Source organism: Dermacentor variabilis, chromosome 9, assembly GCF_050947875.1.
Source record: "Dermacentor variabilis isolate Ectoservices chromosome 9, ASM5094787v1, whole genome shotgun sequence".
Taxonomy (NCBI): domain Eukaryota; kingdom Metazoa; phylum Arthropoda; class Arachnida; order Ixodida; family Ixodidae; genus Dermacentor; species Dermacentor variabilis.
In genome coordinates, this window is record NC_134576.1 from 151,644,139 (window position 1) to 151,663,610 (window position 19,472).

Here is a 19,472-nt window from a genome sequence, read left to right on the forward strand (position 1 = left end):
GTTATATTCCGCACATTTCTCTATCACCTGATTGATAGTGTGAATATGGTCTATTGTCTATTGTTATGTGTCAAATCTAGCTTCGTAAACACTCCGTGCTGAAGCTTTGTATGCGCTGTGTTTCTTCCTGTGCCAAGATCAAGACGCGAATTATGGAACCAAGCTCATTCGTGCTGATATTTTCTCATGGTTAGAACAACAGAACTAAGGTTGGAGTACACTGCAGCACACGTTGAGTATTCGAAAATTAGTATTTCTCTCGTGCACGCTAGCGCATATTTGTTCAGTCTTCACATTGTTTAGTCTCAGCTGATTGCTCTCTGTGATGCTTCAGTGGTAATGCCCTCTCACATTCGAGCCCGAACGACAATACCAGAATATGCTCAAGGAACTTTGTCAATGGAGACAAAAAGCACTTACCTGCCAATTCGCCAAAACCTCTACAATTGTGAGGTGCAAGGCATGCTCCAAGTAATGAAGCGACAATTGACAGTTAAGAGACGTCCACGGCTGTATTTGCTCGCTTAAGTGGCATAAAATAATTATTTGTTAACTAACTTTGAGTTCGACGCCGTAAGTAAGCATGCTTCCTATGTTGTGACAAATACTTCGCAACCTGCAGTGGTTGCTTAGTGGCTATGGCCATGGTAATATTGCGCTCAGTTTTACACAGACAATATTAAATGAAGGACGGGACGTGGACGTACGTAGCGCAATACAACACCAGCGCTACATCAATTGCGCTATGTTTGTCCACGTCCCGTCCTTCACTTAATATCGTCTGTGCAAAACTGAGCGCAATATAACCACGAACGTTCACCAACTAGCCCCCTTCATTGCTTTACTAAATGGCTATGGTGTTGGGCTGCTAAGCACGAGGTCGCGCGAATAAATCCCGGCCACGGCGGCCGAATTTCGATGGGGTCGACATACCAAAACACCTGTGTAATTAGAATTAGGTCCACGTTAAAGAACCCAGTTGGTCCAAATTATTCCGGAGTCCCCCACCACGGCGTGCCTCCTAATCACACCGTGGTTTTGGCACCTAAAACACCATAATTTAATTTAAGCACCTCGCTGTGATATCCGTGATGCTTACTGCTTTGAGACGATATTCGTGGTTGTAGTCGTAAATCTGACGTCCTTTCTCAAGCGTCAGTGGTCTAAAATATGCCTTGATGTTTTCGATTGCGTTAAAACTGCAATTTAGAACGTCCAACAGGTTTCAAACGAGCGCCGCAAAAGCATGCCTCCGTAGCAGTGGCCGCCTCAGTGTTTCGCGCAACTGACACGGTGGCGCTGACAGCTGAGCCGATCGCTGCGCTGATCGCTGCGCCGCCTGACCATTGCAGGGAGCCCATGGCACTCAACAATGAGCCTAGGCATATTCAAGGAGCAAAAGCCCCCAGATTTTCTCTCTCCCGCCCGCTCTTGCTCGCGCCTGCACACAAACAGCTGGTGATCCCTAAAATAAATGTCTCATCAAGTTCTCATGGTTAAACAACACATGTTTTTGTGTAATAATGCAAAAGCAGTTTTTTACATGCTGTTTTAGTGGAAAATTAATCATTGCAACAGACAGAACGGTGCTTGCCTGGCTCTCCGAGAATAATGCCAATCCGAAGTCACAATACACCGGCATTCCCATCCTGCCCACGCATACCACAGCATAGCAGCACCTGATTTCCCTCTAGGTAATATGGTGAGAAACTCTATGGGTGAAACTACTGCCCATCTTCCCGTTTTCTGCGTTTATTCAATCAGCATGGAAGCGCCGACTGCGAAGACACGCCGAGTCCACCATGATGCCGCATTTAAAAGGAAGGTTATCACTTGCACAGAGACGGACGGAAATCGGGCCGCATCACAAGCATTCAAAGTTTCCGAAACTTGCGTGAGAGACTGGCGCAAACAGAAGGAGAATATTTTCGCTAGAAAAGCAACAAGGAAAGGTTTCAGTGGACCGAAGCAGGGCCGCTTCACTGAAATAGCAGAGCTGCTCGCAGAATACGTGAAAGAGCAACGAGCGGCACAGCAGCCTGTGATGACCGATCTGCTCAAAGTACAGGTGACGCAGTTAGCCCTACAGAAAGGGCTAAAATGGAGTGACTTTAAAGCAAGCAGGTTCCGGCTATCAAATTTTATGAAAAGAAAAGGTTTTCCTCTTTGAAGGCGGACAGGTGTATGCCAAAAATTGCGCAAAGAATATGAAGAGAAATTGCACAGTTTTTAACGGTACATTTTGAAGTTGCGCCATAGAAACGGCTACCACTTCGGACAGATTGGAAATGCCGATCAGACGCCGCTCTACTTTGACATACCTGCCACCACAACCGTTGAAAAGGGGGCGAAGCAAGTGCACGTTTTGTCTTCCAGCCATGAAAGAACTGGAGTCACTGCAATGCTTTGTTGCACTGCAGATGGGCACAAGCTGCCCCCATATCTTCAGATGGAAGATGCTCCTGAAAGGAATCGTGTTTCCGAGTGGTGTGATTGTGCGTGCAAATGAAAAAGGTTGGATGACCACAGACTTGGTCGCTGACTGGATTGGTAACGTTTGGCAGAAGAGACTCGGCGGTAGTTTGGGTCTGTGTGGGGTGCTTGTGCTCAATGTGTTCAGGTGCCACCTTGACCAGCACGTCAAGGACAAGCTGGCTGAATGCAACACTGACCTTGTCATGATACCCGGCGACATGACATCGCAGCTCCAGCCACTCGATGTTTGTTTGAACAAGCCAATGAAAGCTAGAATCTAAGCGCTCTACACCGAATGGCTTGTCAGTGGCTGTCACGAATTCACGCCCGCATATAAAATGAAGCATGCCTCGCTGCAAGACTTTGTTGAATGGGTGAAGGATGCATGGTGCACAATCCTGTCTGTCATGGTCGACAAGGCCTTTGAAAAGTGCGGGATTTCGAATGCCATGGACGGCACCAAGGATGAAATGCTTTGGTCTGTTGATAGCGATAAGGAATTGTCTGATAGCAACGACGAGTGATATCTATTGCCCTATGCGACTCGTACCAGTGTAGTGAAAATCTTGGCAGCAAGGTACGCTGCTTCCATTTGTGTTTTTATTCATCGCAACTTTAGTGTATTGGGAATAAGTCTGTTTTCTCCAAATGAGAGAAAATAGTATTTCTATATGAAATCACGAGGTGCGCGGTATTGTACTCTTCTTTTTTTTTTTTTGGTTGTGGAAAACGGGTGCACGTTACAATCGAGGTTCTCATTTTTATATTTTTTTGGTCACGAAAAATGGGTGCGTGTTACAATCGAGGGTGTGTTAGAATCGAGTAAATGCAGTATATCCCCGACTGCACAATATAAGTGTTGTTACAAAAGGATGAAAGAAGAGAGAAAGAAGATCGCGTGACGCTGCCTGCTGCGTGTTGTTGTTAGTCAGCCATCTTAACTACTCCGACTTATTTTGTATATATATATTGTAAATACAATCTTCTATACTCCCAACATCCCTGTCACATATTGGTGAGAGATGCGGGGTACTACGGCTGGACACGGAGCTCCGCAGTGGACGTCGCGTCACTGTCCGCACCATGAATGATGGTGAGCACTCGGGATCAACGTCGTTGCTGCCTCCTACATCACCGTCGCATGTTACGTCGCTGTCATCTTCGGTTGTCGTTGTGCAACCCAAGAATCCTGGAACTTTCTGCGGGACCGATGGCGCCGACGTTGAAGAGTGGGTGGCCATGTACGAACACGTGAGTGGAATCAACAGATGGGACCCTACGCTTATGGTAGCTAACCTGTTTTTCTACCAAAAGGCACGGCAAAGGCATGGTACGAAAACCATGAAGAGGAGCTAACCAGCTGGGACCAATGCAAAGAGAAATTGACAGAGTTGTTTGGCAAAGCAGCTGGCCGTAAAATTGCCGCAAAGCAGGAACTGGCCTCCCGTGCCCAATCCCCCATGGAGTCCTATGTCTCGTACATTCAAGACGTGCTTGCACTTTGTCGTAAAGCCGATCACAACATGACAGAAGCTGAGAAGGTCGGGCACGTGCTTAAGGGCATTGCTGACGACACTATTAATCTGCTCATGTGCAAGACCTGCTCTACAGTTGATGCAATCATTAAAGAGTGCCGACAATTCGAGCAGGCCAAAAGCCGACGTGTCTTGCAACCATTCGCCAGACTTCCCAATACTGCCGCAACGCCGACGTGTGAAGATCAACCCACACAGCAGCATGCGTCACCATCACAGGACGTTGTGCGAATCGTTAGACATGAACTGGATGCGATGGCGGCCGCAGCTTTCTGTTCGCGTAGCCGAGATCCTACCACATTTTCAGTTCCCCTTAGACAAGCCATCGTTCTCCAGGAACCTGAAAACATTTTCTGTGTGTGTTGTTGCCAATCCCAGCTAACGAATGCCCTTGTACTATTTTCGCTCCATCCCGACGCTTCTCTCTGTGTTATCGCAACCCGACTAAATGGAGAGCTGTGGACGACCAGCCGATATGTTTCACCTGTCGCTGCGTAGGTCATGTCGCCCAATGCTGTCCCAACTCGTGGCCCTCAACACGTCGCACGCCGACCAACCTGAGCTGTTTTGATGGAAATGCCCGCAATGTTTCGCCCACCGCCAAGTCTACAGTGCCGACAACTCTGCTCAGAACACGTGGTACAGCTGCTCACCATCGCCGCGCGGACATTAGTCTCGTTCACCACAAACACGTCGCCCATCTTCCCGTTCGCCGCAGCCACGTCGCCTTAGGTCCCCTGTGGCTTTAGGACTCACCCCTTTTGGAAAACTAGAAAATGCAGCCCTTGAAGGTGGTGCTGCATTGTCGACTACTGCAGCAAATCCTCTGTTTGTGCCCACAAGGAGAAGTGTAATTGATGTTAAAATAGACTGTGTATCTGCCCAAGCACTCATCTACACTGGAGCCCACGTATCTGTGATGAGTGCTAGCCTACGTAGATGTTTAAAGAAGGTCCTCACCCCAGCAACTTCCCGAGTGCTTGGTGTGGCTGACGGCGTCATGCTGGTTGTTCATGGAATGTGTACTGCGTGTTTAAGTACAGCTGGCCACCCTACTCGTATTCTTTGCTGTGATCGACAACTGCCCTCATGACGTTATCCTTAGATTGCACATTTTATCCACTCATTCTGCTCTCATCGACTGCGTGACCGGCATTCTTCAGTTAGAACTGCCTCAACTCGCCAATGCTCCGATCACCGCCCCACCGCACTTGTGCTCGCTTCACGATGTGCATCTGTCACCCGAGGCAGTTACTTACGTCACTTTGACCACCCAGCCACAGGTTCCCGATGGTGAATATGTGCTTCGCCCCATCATCGACATGCTTTTGAACCGGAACATTGCTGTTCCGCATACGTTGGTCAAGGTTACTAATAACAATGTCGTTCTACCGCTTCTGAATTTCAGCCTGTGCCCTCAAGTGATTCTGGCCGGAATGTTCCTGGCCAGCGTTAGTAGCGGTTCCCAATTTGACATTGAGTCTGAATGCCAAGAGTGGCTTGCAGTGGCTGAATGCCAAGAGTGGCTTGCAAGAATTGCAGCTCACAGCTCTGGTTCGTTAACGGAGGACTTCGCGAAAATGATTGCACCTGACCTCACCTCAGCACAAGCCACGGACATGCATCTCCTTCTTGAATGGTACAGTGACATCTTTGATTTCGGCGACAGGCCTTTAGGCCAAACATCTATCTGCTGTTCAGCGCCGCATGAACACCGGAGACACGAATCCTATTCGTCGGCGTCCCTATCATGTATCGCATGCTGAACGTCAAGTCATCCAATCATAAGTGGACAAAATGCTCCTCAAAGGGGTCATCGAGCCATCAGCCAGTCCTTGGACTTCACCTGTCGTCCTAGTAAAAAAGAAAGATGGTACCTGGCGTTATTGCATCGATTATCGCCACTTAAACAAGATCACACAAAAAGACGTCTACCCATTACTATGCATCAATGACGCCTTGGACTGCTTGCACGGAGCTAAATACTTCTCGTTCATCCATCTTTGATCCAGCTACTGGCAGATTTCAGTTGATGAAATGGAGCGTGAGAAGACGGCCTTCATGATGCCGGATGGTTTATATCAGTTCAAAGTCATGCCCTTTGGCATATGCAATGCTCCTGTGACATTTGAACGTATGATGGACTCTTCTGTGAGGCTACAAATGGACCACCTGTTTCTGTTACCTTGGCAACATTATTGTTTTTTCTCCCATGTTTGGCAGCCTCCTTACCCGACTCGCTGCCGTTCTTGCAGTCTTCCGAAAAGCCGGCCTCCAACTGAACTCTTCGAAGTGTCAATTCAGGCGCCGTCAGATTACCGTGTTCAGACACCTCGTTGACGAATCGGGTGTCCAACCAGATCCAGAAAAAGCTTGCGCCGTACGCAGTTTCCCTGTGCCACATTCTGCTTCTGACGTGCGCTGCTTCGTTGGCCTGTGTTCTTACTTTCACCACTTCGTCAAAAACTTCGCCGACGTTGCTCGGCCCTTGACAGATCTTCTAAAGAAGAACAAGCCATTCTCATGGGGCCCGGAGCAGGCCCATACATTCGCCGCTCTCACAGGGTTTCTGACCGCCCCTCCCATACTTGCCCACTTTTATCCACACCGACCAAAGTCCACACTGATGCAAGTGGGGCATCGGCGCTGTTCTCGCCCAACAGCAGAATGGTACCGAGTATGTGATAGCTTACGCCAGCCGCATGTTGTCACCTACTGAGAGAAATTACTCCATCACCGAGTGGGAGTGCTTGGCTTTAGTTTGGGCTGTTGCCAAGTTCCGGCCATATTTGTACGGCTGCACGTTTTCGGTCGTTACAGATCACCAAGCACTCTGCTGGCTGTCTTCCCTCTGGGACCCTACAGGACAGCTTGGTCACTGGGCTCTGCGGCTCCAGGAATTTTCGTTTGTTGTCAACTATAAGTCTGGACGTCTGCACAAGGATGCTGACTGCCTCTCTCGTCACCCCGTGGATTCCCTTGAGCCTGCTGCGCATGATCCGGTGAACTGCATGATGGCTTTTACTGACATGATCGACATGCGCGCTGAACAACAACACGTCGAATCTTTCCAGTCCATCATCGCCGGAGTGCAACCCGGCAGCACTGACACCATGTGCTGCATGCTCTTTCAGCACAACGGCCTCTACGCCCTCAATATCAACTTTGACGGCCCTGAGTTGCTCCTTGCCCTTCCTCGTTATCTGTGATCCGTCGCTCTCGAACAACTTCACGATGCACCGACGACGTGACATCTTCTTGGTGTTTTGCGTACATACAACCGCGTACGATGCCAGTTCTTCTGGCCAGGTCTCTACCACTCCGTGTGTCGTTGTGTCGCAACTTGCAAATTGTGTCAGTGCCGGAATAACCTCCCTTGCCACCTGTCGAACGACTACATCGAATTGAAGTTCCCTCTGAACTGGTTTTTCGCGTAGGCTTTGACTTGCTTGGCCCTTTTCAGACGACGACTTGAGGGAATAAGTGGATCACCGTCGCTACTGATTACGCGACACGCTACGCGATAACAAAGGCGTTGCCGACTAGTTGCGCAACAGACGCCGCCAATTTTTTCCTCCATGATGCCATTCTCCACCACAGTGCACCTCGACAGTTACTTAGAGACCGCGGCTGCTCATTCTTGTCTTGAGTTGACCTACTCCGCTCTTGTGCCACTGAGCACAAGCTGTCCACCACCTACCACCCACAAATGAACGGTCTTACGGAACGTCTCAACCGAACAATCACAGAGATGCTGTCGATGTACGTCTCCAACGATCACCGTGACTGGGACGCCACGCTGGCCTACATGACATTCGTGTATAACTTGTCCCGACATGACACCACAGGATACTCACCCTTTTACCTCTCATATGTGTTGCAGTTCGACGCCATCCTGCCTTCTGTGCCACGTGTTACAACTGAGTACGCTCGTGAAGTCATCAATCGCGCTCACATGGCACGTCAAATCGGCTGATCTCGTTTATTAGCCTCACAGCATATACAAAAAAGAGCGTTATGACCAGTCCCATCGCAATGTTAAGTTTACGCCAGGTGCTTGGGTGCTCCTTTGGTCATCATGTCGTCGGGTTGGCCTCTCCCAGAAGCTTCTCTCTCGCTACACAGGGCTTTATGAAGTCCTATGCCAAGTTAACAACGTAGATTACGAGATTGCGCCGCTGCAGTTTGATGCATCCTCAAGTCCGACGCCTGTTGACAGCGCCCACGTTTCGCGGCTGAAGCCATGCTTTGCTTGCAATTCTTCGCCTACCATGCACCGAGACAGTGCTTGACCACCCGGGGGTCCTGTTATGAAAGGATGGAAGAAGAGACGAAGAAGAAGATCGTGGGACGCTGGCTGCTGTGTGTTGTTGGTTGTCAGCCATCTTAACTACTGTGACTCATTGTGTATATATATACATATATATTGTAAATACAATCTTCTATACTCCCAACATCCCCGCAACAGTATCTTGGCATGCACCTTACACCTTGCCTATCATGCTCTGAGCACATTACGTGTGTCTCTGCCAATGCATTCAAATCATTAGGGTTCTTGCGCCGGAACATGTGCAGTGTTCTATCTGCCTTGCGTAAAATGACTTACTTAACATTCGTGCGACCCTAGCTAGAGTACGCGTCTCCCATTTGGTCTCCACACCAGCAATACCTAATTGAAGTGTCGGAAATCATTCAGAATAGGGCAAGTCGTTTCGTTACTCATAATTACAGAACCCAGTCTAGCATAACGCAGATCATACCGAAGTATTGTTGCAGTTGTTGAGCATTCATGATGATATTGCACTGCTGTCATTATTCCATAAATTCATTCACTCTGACAGATTATCCCTACCATGCTTGAAACAACACGTCTTCACATCAGGCAGATATCACAATAATTTCAGCTGTGTCCGTGTATCTGGAGCGACATGAGCACTTGACTTTTCACCACTGCCTCGTGCTATCCGTCTCTGGGACAGCCTTCTGGATAGCATTGCTTCGCTCAGATATCATGATGCCTTTTGCAGTAATTTGGTCAAACATTTTTCTCCACACTGTGCGTAAAGTTGAGTTAATACATGGGTACTTATCAAGCCCACTACATTTATGTTTTCAATGCATTGTCACGCATTATGCCATGGTTTGTTTTCTGTTTTTGACATTACACAGTGTATAACATCTCAACGCAAAGTATCTTGCTGCTTTTATGTAATACTTCTTGTTGTGCTTGCTGTTTTTATGCAATGCTTATCTGTTCATTGCTTTTTATCTTTTTTTCTTTTTGACATCTTTCTGTAAATATGCAAATTTCATCGTTTTGTGCCAATATTTGAATCTCTTTATGCATCAATATCTTTTTACCGATTGCATCTTGTGATAAACTGTGCCATATGCCCCCCTCACCCTATGCCTCTTCATAGGCCTGTGAGGTCTTTCTAAACAAAAACAAATTTAAAAAATGCTCAGTATAACACCAGTTTTGAGATAAGCACTGGCACTTGAATTGTGCTATGTGCCACAGGTAAGTTTTACGTATAGGCTATGCACATGCACGCAAAATGAACAATGCACAGCTGGCAAATTATAGCCCGATATATCTTACTTCTTCCTGCTGTAAACTACTTGAACACGTTGTTGTTGCAAACTGCATGATTCACTTTTTGGCAGACATTACTTCACCTTTTCTGCATGGCTTCAGGAGGAGCTTTTCTGTGGTCGCACAGTAACTCACAGTTTTGCGTGTGTCCTCGATAAATCTGGACAAACTGACGTAATTATTTTTTACTTTCATTTTAAGAACCTTTCGACTTTGCTTCACAGCAAGCGCTTATTCTTAAGGTAAGGTGCACTCTTTAATAATTAATTGGATTTCTGCCTATTTAACAAATCACGTCCAATTTATTTTTATTGCGATAACAATTATATAGACACTTCAGGTGCATTTTTTCCGTTGCTGTCGCCACAATGTTCCGTTTAAAGTCCAAGGGCGATAACACCGTTGCCGTGCGCCGTATGCTGTATGTGCGAGTAAAAGCGTGCGAGGGCAGCCAAAGATCGCCGCTCAATTTTGCGCACGCAAGGAGGAAGCACACCGTCTTCCGTTGCACACAAGCCACCGGAAGGAGAGGAGGGAGGGGGGGGGGGGGCGATGTAATCTGGCAGCAACTACGTATTCGCAGTCGCGCGCACCCCATCTTGAAGGCGATCTGCATTGGGGGCAGAGTCGTAGGTGAGCCGACGGCTTATACTTTTGTGCGTGCTGTGTTCTCGCCGCTCAGTTTGCGTTGAAGCGATAGACAGCATGAAGGTCACTTCGCTCGCTGCTGTTGCCATGCCTCCTCACACCAGCGTTTTGACAGTGACTGTTCGCGGTCATTGAGTGTGATGTGTGCATGTTTGCCTGTGCACGCTAACACTGCACTTGTTAATGTAGCAAGCACGTGATGCCCCCCCAGGCATAATGTTCGTCCGCCGCCAGGCTTGGTGGCCTGCCAAGCTCGGCAGGTAGCATTAGTCACCGCACTGCAATAAACACTGACGAGCACAGCTGCTCAGCGGTCAGTAATCGTTCAGCACCACCACGCTGTGGAGCGTCCGTCTAACGGAGGGTGCCTCGAGCCCTCCCTTGTTTACGAACCCGGGTGGATCGCGACAGTTAATTTAATTAACAAGCAAATGTTTGCAAGTTTATACGCCCAATAAACCTCCTATCCTTATTTTGTATAGCGGTCTTGTAGTTTGCTATCGCAATCGATGCTTCGCCTTTTGGGTGAAACTGTGTTTCCAGTTATGGTCTCTGCTTGTGTGATTTGCCGGTTATTTCCGGGGCACCACAATATAGTATATTGGGACCGCTCCTGTTCTTTATATTGAACCGTTCTAGTTTAACGTTAGCGTAAAAGTGGGTAAAGAAAAAATAGTGTTACCATTTCGGAAACGAACCTTGCATAACATAGTAATATAGTTAACATTTAATATTTAACTCTGGCAATATAGTTAACACTACGAAAAGTTATCATCCTGAGCACTCCGTACATATGGTTAACCAGCGAAGCTTAAACGTGCGGTCCCGGTGTTTATCACTGGGTAAATCCTGACGGTTCATTAATATCTTTCTCAATCGTTCATTACGTCTTTGTGTTTCTTAATTAATTAATGATGACGACGAACACAGAAGCAGTGGCACGAGTGCGTTTGTGCGGTAGCACCGAAGGGCGCCAACAAGCCAGTTGTGGAAGACTATGACGATGGTGGAGCTAATCTTGATGATGATAGTTTGTTTCTACATGTGGACACGATACTAGTGAAACTAGCTTCACTGCAAAAAAAAAAAATTGCCATCCACCCTAGTGTAGCGCTGGGCTACAAAGAAAACCCTTACAGGATTATGAGAAAGTTTCGCAATTGAAGAAAAATTCTTCCAGGTCCAGTGATTGAACCCGAGACAAATGCGTTTCTGGGGCAGCGGTTGCTCTACGCCATCTGAGCTAACCACAAAGGCGAGATGAACGAGTGCTAATTAATCGAAAACTCAAAGCAGAGAGGCACTGCATGAATATCTGGCAGAACAGTTTTGCATGCAGAACCTCTCAAGGTGGAGGAAGGTTCAGGAATGAGAAACGCTGTCACCCAGTGTAGTGAACCTTCCTCGTAAACGTTCCTCCACCTTGCGCTATTCCGCAGAAATGATTTACCGTATTCAGTGGCTCTGTGAAGTCATCGAAATACGTTGTGACTTGTCAAATTTGAATAAACGACTAATCTATGATCGTGTTGTTGTTAGATTGTACTGATTAATGCAAGCCTTACGTAAGCTAGACTGCCGTGGCAAAGAAAACAGCAAGGACAGTTCATGTTCCAGGACCTAGAAATCCATAAGAGCTCTGCGAACATAAACGCGGATGCCATTCGAACGTCCTTAAAGGGACACTAAAGGTTACCAGAAAGTCAAGTTAAAGTGGTAGAGCAATGTTCTAGAACGTCTAAGGCGTCAATCTAATCGCGAACAGAGCTTTAGTAACCGAGAAATCGAGGTAAATGCATGACACGATTTGAGACCCCCCAGCGACATTCTGGTACTAGCCCGATGACGAAAGCACTCCTCATAATTTGTGTTACTAATACTCAACTACTCGTATTAAGATATCATTTTATTCGATTATAAGACGGAAGGAAATGCTACTTGTCTACATCTATTCGATTCTAAGAAAAAATAACATTTTGACGTTACCCTTCAGTAGTATGGGTGTTCGAAAGGTTTCGTTTTCGCTCGACTCTGCGCGCTCGACTCTGCGCCGCACACGCTTTGGAGTTTCAGTAGTTTCGTTATCGCGTCGTGCTGTGCGGGTTCCGCTGGCTCGCGAAACTTTCATTTCGAACAAGCAGTGAGAATGCCACGTCCTTGTGATGTCGTGGGAAGCCCTCGTTGCTTTCCCGCTCCGCAGAGCCGGTGTCGAGGCCGCCGTCGTAGTACGCAACGACCCTGGCAGCGCGAGCCCTCAGCAGCAGGTCGCGCTCGTCAGTGCTCAAATCGCTGAAGTTGAGCCCAGCATCGCGAGCCAATCTGTCGTTGTCAGGGTCCATTGTGACAAGCGTCGAAGTTTGCGTCATAGAATAAAGTACCAGCTTATGGTCGCACGTTTCTCCTTCCGCTAGCCACCATACCCCTGCTTTCGCTCTGCTGTCGGCTCTGTCTTGGCTCTGTTTCTGGCCGCGCGTTTGCGTTTTGCGCAGAAAAGCCGTAGCGCCGTCTGCGGACGCCGTTCTACTCACCGATGGCGCAACGTCACTATGAGACCATGATGTCAGTACTCCTCGATCGGAGGGCGGGCGAGTTGAACTGCGCTAGAGGTACGCGGACACTTCAGAACGCATTTTTTCTTAAAATAAGTCTCTCCTTGGCACGAAACAAGCGTTTCGAGGTTTCTGGGATGGTATTTCAACAGTCCACGTTACTTAATAGTAACCTTTAGTGTCCCTTTAAGGAATCTGCAAAACGCGACATGCTATTATTCTGCAGGTTTTGCGGTTACAACAGCCATTAAAAAATCAAGTGTTTCGCGAAGAGACGGGCATGTGCGATATGCAAAACGAGTGGCCATTTTACGAAGATGGGTCCCGCCTCATTTAGCGTCTGTGATGGTGACGGGAAGGAGGAAAGCAATGAATTCTTTCTCGGTACTTTCTTGGGATGCCAACTGTTATGAATGGCCTGAAATTGAGCGTCGCAAGTCCGGGCAACGTTCTTGCTCGCTTTGCTTTGTCGATTGCCCTCCTCTCCCAGAAAACATCACCACTTTGGCCCCTGCGACTCCGTGCGCTGACTTGCGCAACAAAGCATGTAACTAACAAATTAAAAAAACAGCAGGTGGCAACCAAGGCACATGGACTGCACAAGATTTGTGAGCCAATCACATAAGCAAACAAACTTGTCGTCATGCGACCACTTCAAAATAGCGTCGTAGTTGATACCTCAGGAGCGTCTGCTGTTCTTGAAGTGTCTTTCTGTCAACGGAAGAGATGAGGTGAGCAACAGACATGGACAAAGTGTGTGCAGTCTGAGCATTTCACTCATAAAAAGTTCGTGGTACAGTTCATTTCCCTGCTGACACCGTTTTGCTCATGAAACTTCACTGCTAACTGAAGCGAAACTTGAAAATAAATAGTTGTAGCGAATCAAGTGTTCTATTTCAGTTTAATAAAGTATTAGGCTTTCACCATTCCACTATAATATACGAGTGAGAACGTAAAATTATGCACTTATAATTTCATTTTTGCGGTTACCACCTTAGTTAGGCAACAGGGAAAGTCTGAAGTATGAACTATTTGCAGCCTGGGCGTGGGCAGGGCTTCACTGCAGACTTGAGTTGTATCCAACTGCAGAAGGGGGTTAACCGAGGGGCCAGATTTTTATCAATCATATCATGGAGAAGCCAACAAACTAAGACACTAAGGAAAAACAGGGGCAATTACTTGTACTTACTAATTGATTTACAGAAATGACAAATTAATGGCAATGAAAGTTGATGAATAAACAACTTGCCGCAGGTGGGGAACAATCCCACGTCTTTGCATTACACGTGAGATCCTGTTCAGGGGCGGCATGCACCATGCACTGCCCTTAGGCGGCAAGTGTGGAAAAGTCCGGCACTTGGATGCCAGCCCACGCGACTGCAGCGCCGCCGCCGCCAACGTCCGTCGCTCTTTCCTGCCGTTGTCAGCGTGCCGCTAGCGCATACGTCGAAGGTTGTGTAGTTTGTGGTATTTTTTTTTAGTTTATGTCGCTCAAATGATGCGTTCTTTAAAATAAAGGATCAATTTTCCCTGAGGTGTTCCATTTCGAATTATATATACAGCGGTTGTCACCGCAACATAAAGAGCTGAACACATCTAATTAATTACTTAACTATTGAATACATTTTAGTTTTCCTACTTTGAAATAACTCGTGTAATTAGAACTTACGATAACTAATTAAATAAGTAATTACAATATTTATTGGTTTCCATTACTCATACTATCTAAATTATTAAGTAATTAGGTAAATAATCATCTTGTAATGAATTAATTTTGCTATATCCAATAGATTGTTGATCCTGACACTTTAGAAATGCATATTGCCAGTCTCCTTACATAATGTGCATGTATTTTTTAGTGATATCTGCATAAGAAGGAGTAGGTTATCATTGATACATTTTCTCCAAGTGTGACACGTAATTTTAAGAATTGCATGGGCACTTCCACAGTTGTTCTCTGTGCATTGTCAGACAATAATGTGGATTGAATGATCACACTCTAAAAAAAGTTTACACCCCTTGGGTTGTATTTTGTCCCCAAACAATATTGGTCATCTGTCTTGCCCGCATTTACTTTCTTTAATGCTGTGAGCCCGGCACTTCCTAGTCACGAACGGCTTGCGTGTTATCAGCTTGACACGGCATTCTCGACGGGAAAGTAGTGAGCTCCGAATTTTCAAGAGAGGAAACACAAGCAAAGCAGATGAAGATTATCATTTGGGGACAAGATAATCCCCAAAGGGTGTAAACTTTTTGAGTGCATCCCACACCAACGCAGTTCCTGATTGTTGTAAACTGCTTGTCATCTTATAACTTCGCAAAAGCAGACAGCTCGGGCAATGCATGTCTTGGTGAGGAAATTAGCTCTCTTCTTGAACCTCGTGGTGGCTCCGCCTGAGAAGCCATAGTTAATGATTTGGACAATGCTGTTGAAGCAGGGACATGATTAAAAAGCAGATTCTTAAGCACGATGTATGCAGAGCACCGCAGAGCATCGGAAGCGGTGCAAGATGTGACAGGACGGATGTTATAAGCATCCCCTTTGGAACAGGGCGGTGGATTGCACCACCAAGCTCATGCTGCCTAATATCCTACCTAGGTTAAAGAAAAAAAGAAAAGAAATAAGAAACGCTATGAACTCCCACAACCAAATTTTCTATTGCGAACTTTGCTTTTGTACATCTCCAATTTTTTTGTCATTTCCCTACTTTTCTTCCACCATCTTCCAATCGCCTCTTACTAATCTCTATTGTGGACATGTTTACTTTCTCCCTGCTCTCGCAGCACCCAAGGGCTTCAAGGAGACCAGTGGTGCCTAAATTGACCGCTGGGCAGACATCGTCACATTGTAATAAAACCAGCTCCATCGTTTCCTTAGCTTTACCGCAGCAAGCACATGCTTCTTCTTCCTTCTTATATCTCACTTTATAGGTGCGTGTTCTAAGGCATCCCAATCTTGCTTTGAAAAGTAATGAGCTTCCCTTTGACTTATCATAAACTGTTTCTTTCCTGATTTCAATCTTTCCTCTTAAGTCGTTCCTCATGGCAGGTTTCTTTTACATTGCCGCCACCCATGAGATTATTTCAGCCTCTCTGACTTTTCGCTTGATGTTCTTTGTTGCTGTGTTGCCCACTCTACAGGCCGCATACTTGCTGGTAAGCTTCCTAGTTCTTTTCCGCCACTGTGAATCCATGTTTTTCCTATACAGATACCTCAACACTCTCCCAGCCCATTTACTTTCTTTCATATTCCTCAGTCGTTCTTCATAATCAATTTTACTTCGAGCTTCTCTCACTTCAAAACTAGTCCAGCTGTCCCACTGACCTTTGGTTCCCATTGAGTCATGATTGTACCCCTGATTTATAGCAAACAACCGCATTTCCAAAAGTAAGTCCTGGAACCATTACACCTTTCCACGTACTCCGGAGCATTTTGTACCTATTGTATCCCCATAGCGCTCTGTGCTTCATTATGGCCGCATTTCTCTTCTCCTTTACCGTTATTGTTTTTTCCTGTGTTTCCATATATCTATTGCCTTCGTTTATCCCTATACCAAGGTATTTATATTCTCTTATCCGAGGTATTTCCTGGCCCTGTTTGCTGTCTGTTCACTGTTTTCATTTCCACTTTCTGTTCACTGTTCATGCAACACACCATGCTCTGGTGGCGCCATCTCGTATCTTTCGACATGAAATGCAGCAGCCATGAGTCCTCCCTGAACACACTACCCCATATTCTAGTACACTATAATGCAATGAAAGGGAGGAGGTTACAGAAATCGCAAATCGACAAGAGGACCAAAAGTCTGCGGCGAACACTTAGACACTGGCACCTGCACACCCACACCGCCTCCCCGAGATGACTCTGAGAACAAAGAAACCACAAGGGCCAGGCAGACGACTTTTTCTGAGGAGGTCCTTCCGCTTTCCTTGACAATGTACCTCTCTGCCGGTTGTCTTGGCTCTACACGGAAGGTTATTTAACGCTGTCCTGCACCCCGTGTTAACCAGAACCATTAAAGACTGTGATTGAATCACAACTTTATACATATGATGTAAAAACAATTCTTGTCATCATGATGCCTGCCTTTGTCTCTTGCTTCCTGCAGAGAAGACACACCTCATCCGGTCCAGACCGTATGTATCACCATGCATGCAAAAAGTACACGATGTGTGCCCTCTTGCTCGTTCACACCTGTGCCCGCAGAACAAGATGGCTGTGCACTGCATGTGCTGAAAATTCTAGTCTACAATGGTTGGATCAAGGTTATGTATCGAATGGTGCTTCTGACTTTTTTGCGATGCATATTTCTGCGGCTGTTGGACAGTATGTAAGTCATTTTTTAGAGCACAGCTTTTAATGGCCCGTTCCTGCGACGAGTGGCAGCGGCTGCGTAACCAAGCGAACGAGAGCAACAGCGAAAGATGACAGAGTGAATGCAGAGCGGCATATGAAAAGACGCGAGCCGCGAATGGCAAAGACTAATGAGAGCAGCCTCTTCAGTGAAGTGCTAGCGGGAAACAGGTTTCATGTGGACCCGCCTGACCGCTCGATGCATACTCGTGTTTGGTCTCAGCCAGACTGCTTCTTTCATACTATCGTCAGCTGTCGCTCTCGCTTGTTTTGTTTGCTTGGTTTGGTCTCATTCGCGCTTGTTTGAATTGTCACTGTTTGCTATTGTTTTGTAATCTGATTGTATGCACAATGCAAATTGTTTAGCACTTTATGGAAGCCAAGCGGCACCAGCGATAACCCTGGAACCTTCAACGAGTCACACATAAAGCTGACACGCTTGACCCGCAGATGAGAGTTGCGAAGATTGCTGACTCTGCTATGTGCCTCTTTCAAGTTCTTTGCCTCAATATATTGCGAAATGAAAATGCGTATAGAGCTGTGCTCAAATTTCGCGTTAGGAAGTATCGTAATTGTCGGTGAATTTTTTCCCCCTACTCACGGTTGCGAGTCTTCCAGCGTCGCGGTGTTCTTGCTATCGAACAGCTGGCGCATCACGTGGTAGAAGGGCCACACCTTGACTGGCTTTCGAAAGCGCGGCGTGCACAGGCGCCGGTTCAGCAGCTCCTGCTTGCGCAGCTTGAAGTACTTGTCACGCATGTTGCGCCACTTGCTCATCGCCTTGTTTCCTGCGTCGCAGCAACCATTTATTTCATTTGGCGTCGCCTATACATGCATTACCGGAGGAGAGGTAAAAAGTTGCCTGCCGGCACATTTCTGTGGGGGCTATTGTGCCAGCAGTTTTCAGACACAATGGCAGGGACAATGTGTCATTTATTGCTCTGATGCGGCCGCTAAAGTGGCATGCACAACAATGGGTAGGCTTACTAAAGGCTTCGCGCGTTTACACCGATGCGCGGAAATCATTGCTCCAGAAACTTGACTGTTTTTAGATCACAGCGACTGCTGTGTCCACCGCGCAAGTCTAAGACTGAGAGCATATTACTGTACCAACAAGCTTTTATTTCCTGAAGGAATACGCTTCTATTTTACATCAAGTCCACGAGAAAATTGCAGTTTCATTCAGCGCGTGCAAACGGTAAACACTCGTGGCCATGCTGAGTGAACGCTTGCGAAACTGTACATGTAAAACTGAAGCGCTACAAGAGTGCGGCGGCAGTGTGACATGCTCTGTTCAAATGACTAAAGGCAATTTCATCATGTCAGTGCATCTATGGCCGACAACGTAGTCAAGTACTGTGATAGTGAGCGACTTTGGCTCTATCACGTGGGTAGAACTGGATGCGCTTATCGCTGCTCGCGAATGGCTTCCACGGCCGCCTCGCACTGAATTTAAACAAAACTGCAGGAGCTAATAAGTGGTGAAACAACTCTTAAAGAAATGGGGATGAAGAAAGGCAGGCACAAGCACGTCCTCTTTTTCCTCGTGTGTTTTAGCACAGTTTTATTAAGTATAAATGTTCACCATTTAGCCCAAGTGGCTCGCCGGGTGGCATGTGTGCAGAGTTTAGGTATGTTAACGAAACGTGCGAGGTGGTGGCCGTAAATACCTGAAGTACCGTCTCTAGATAACTTGCGTTGTCGGCAAAGGTACACACATGCGCAGCACCAGCCGACCAGATGCAATGCGTCTGGACACACGCTCGTCGTGAATGCAGGCGGTTATTATCAAGAGACTGTGCTGCATTCAGGAATCGACTGCCACGCACTTGCTTGTTCCTGTTAACGTATCCGAGCTTGCGCGTACCCTATCCCAACATTTTACTGCGATAGCAATTATACGGACACTAAAGGCACATTCTTGCCGTCAGCGACGGCGTGATGCTCCGTATAAAGTCCAAGGGGGATAACACCGTCGCTGCGCGCCGTATGTGCGAGTGAAAGCGTGCGAGGGGAACAGATGATCACGGCTCATCTTGCGCGCTTGAGAGCGAGTAAAGCGGGAAGGAAGCGCGCCGCCTACCGTCGCGTGCTACGCTGGAGGAGGATTTCAGCACAATGAAAATAATGCAGCGCCGCCCCCAAGAGCAGCATAGTCTTTTTTCCCGTCCAGGAAAGCCATTGATGAACCATTGTTGAGCCATTGATGATATTTTTCGACATGCTGTTTTGTATGTTTTGTGCGTGATTAGAAAGAATTTAAGCACTGTTTGCTTCACTTTGCTGAGTGCTTGTAGCCTCTGTCTTACGGGTCT

The 19,472-nt window shown here is 46.9% G+C and overlaps 1 protein-coding gene across 1 annotated transcript in view; it reads right to left on the reverse strand.

Annotated features, from left to right (window-relative positions):
• LOC142557841 (uncharacterized) overlaps nt 1–19,472 on the reverse strand; it is a 108,395-nt gene that overhangs the window by 57,478 nt on the left and 31,445 nt on the right. The window contains exon 2 of the mRNA XM_075670042.1: nt 17,759–17,945. Within this exon, the coding sequence (XP_075526157.1) occupies nt 17,759–17,945 (187 nt within the window). The remainder of the gene's footprint in view (nt 1–17,758; nt 17,946–19,472) is intronic.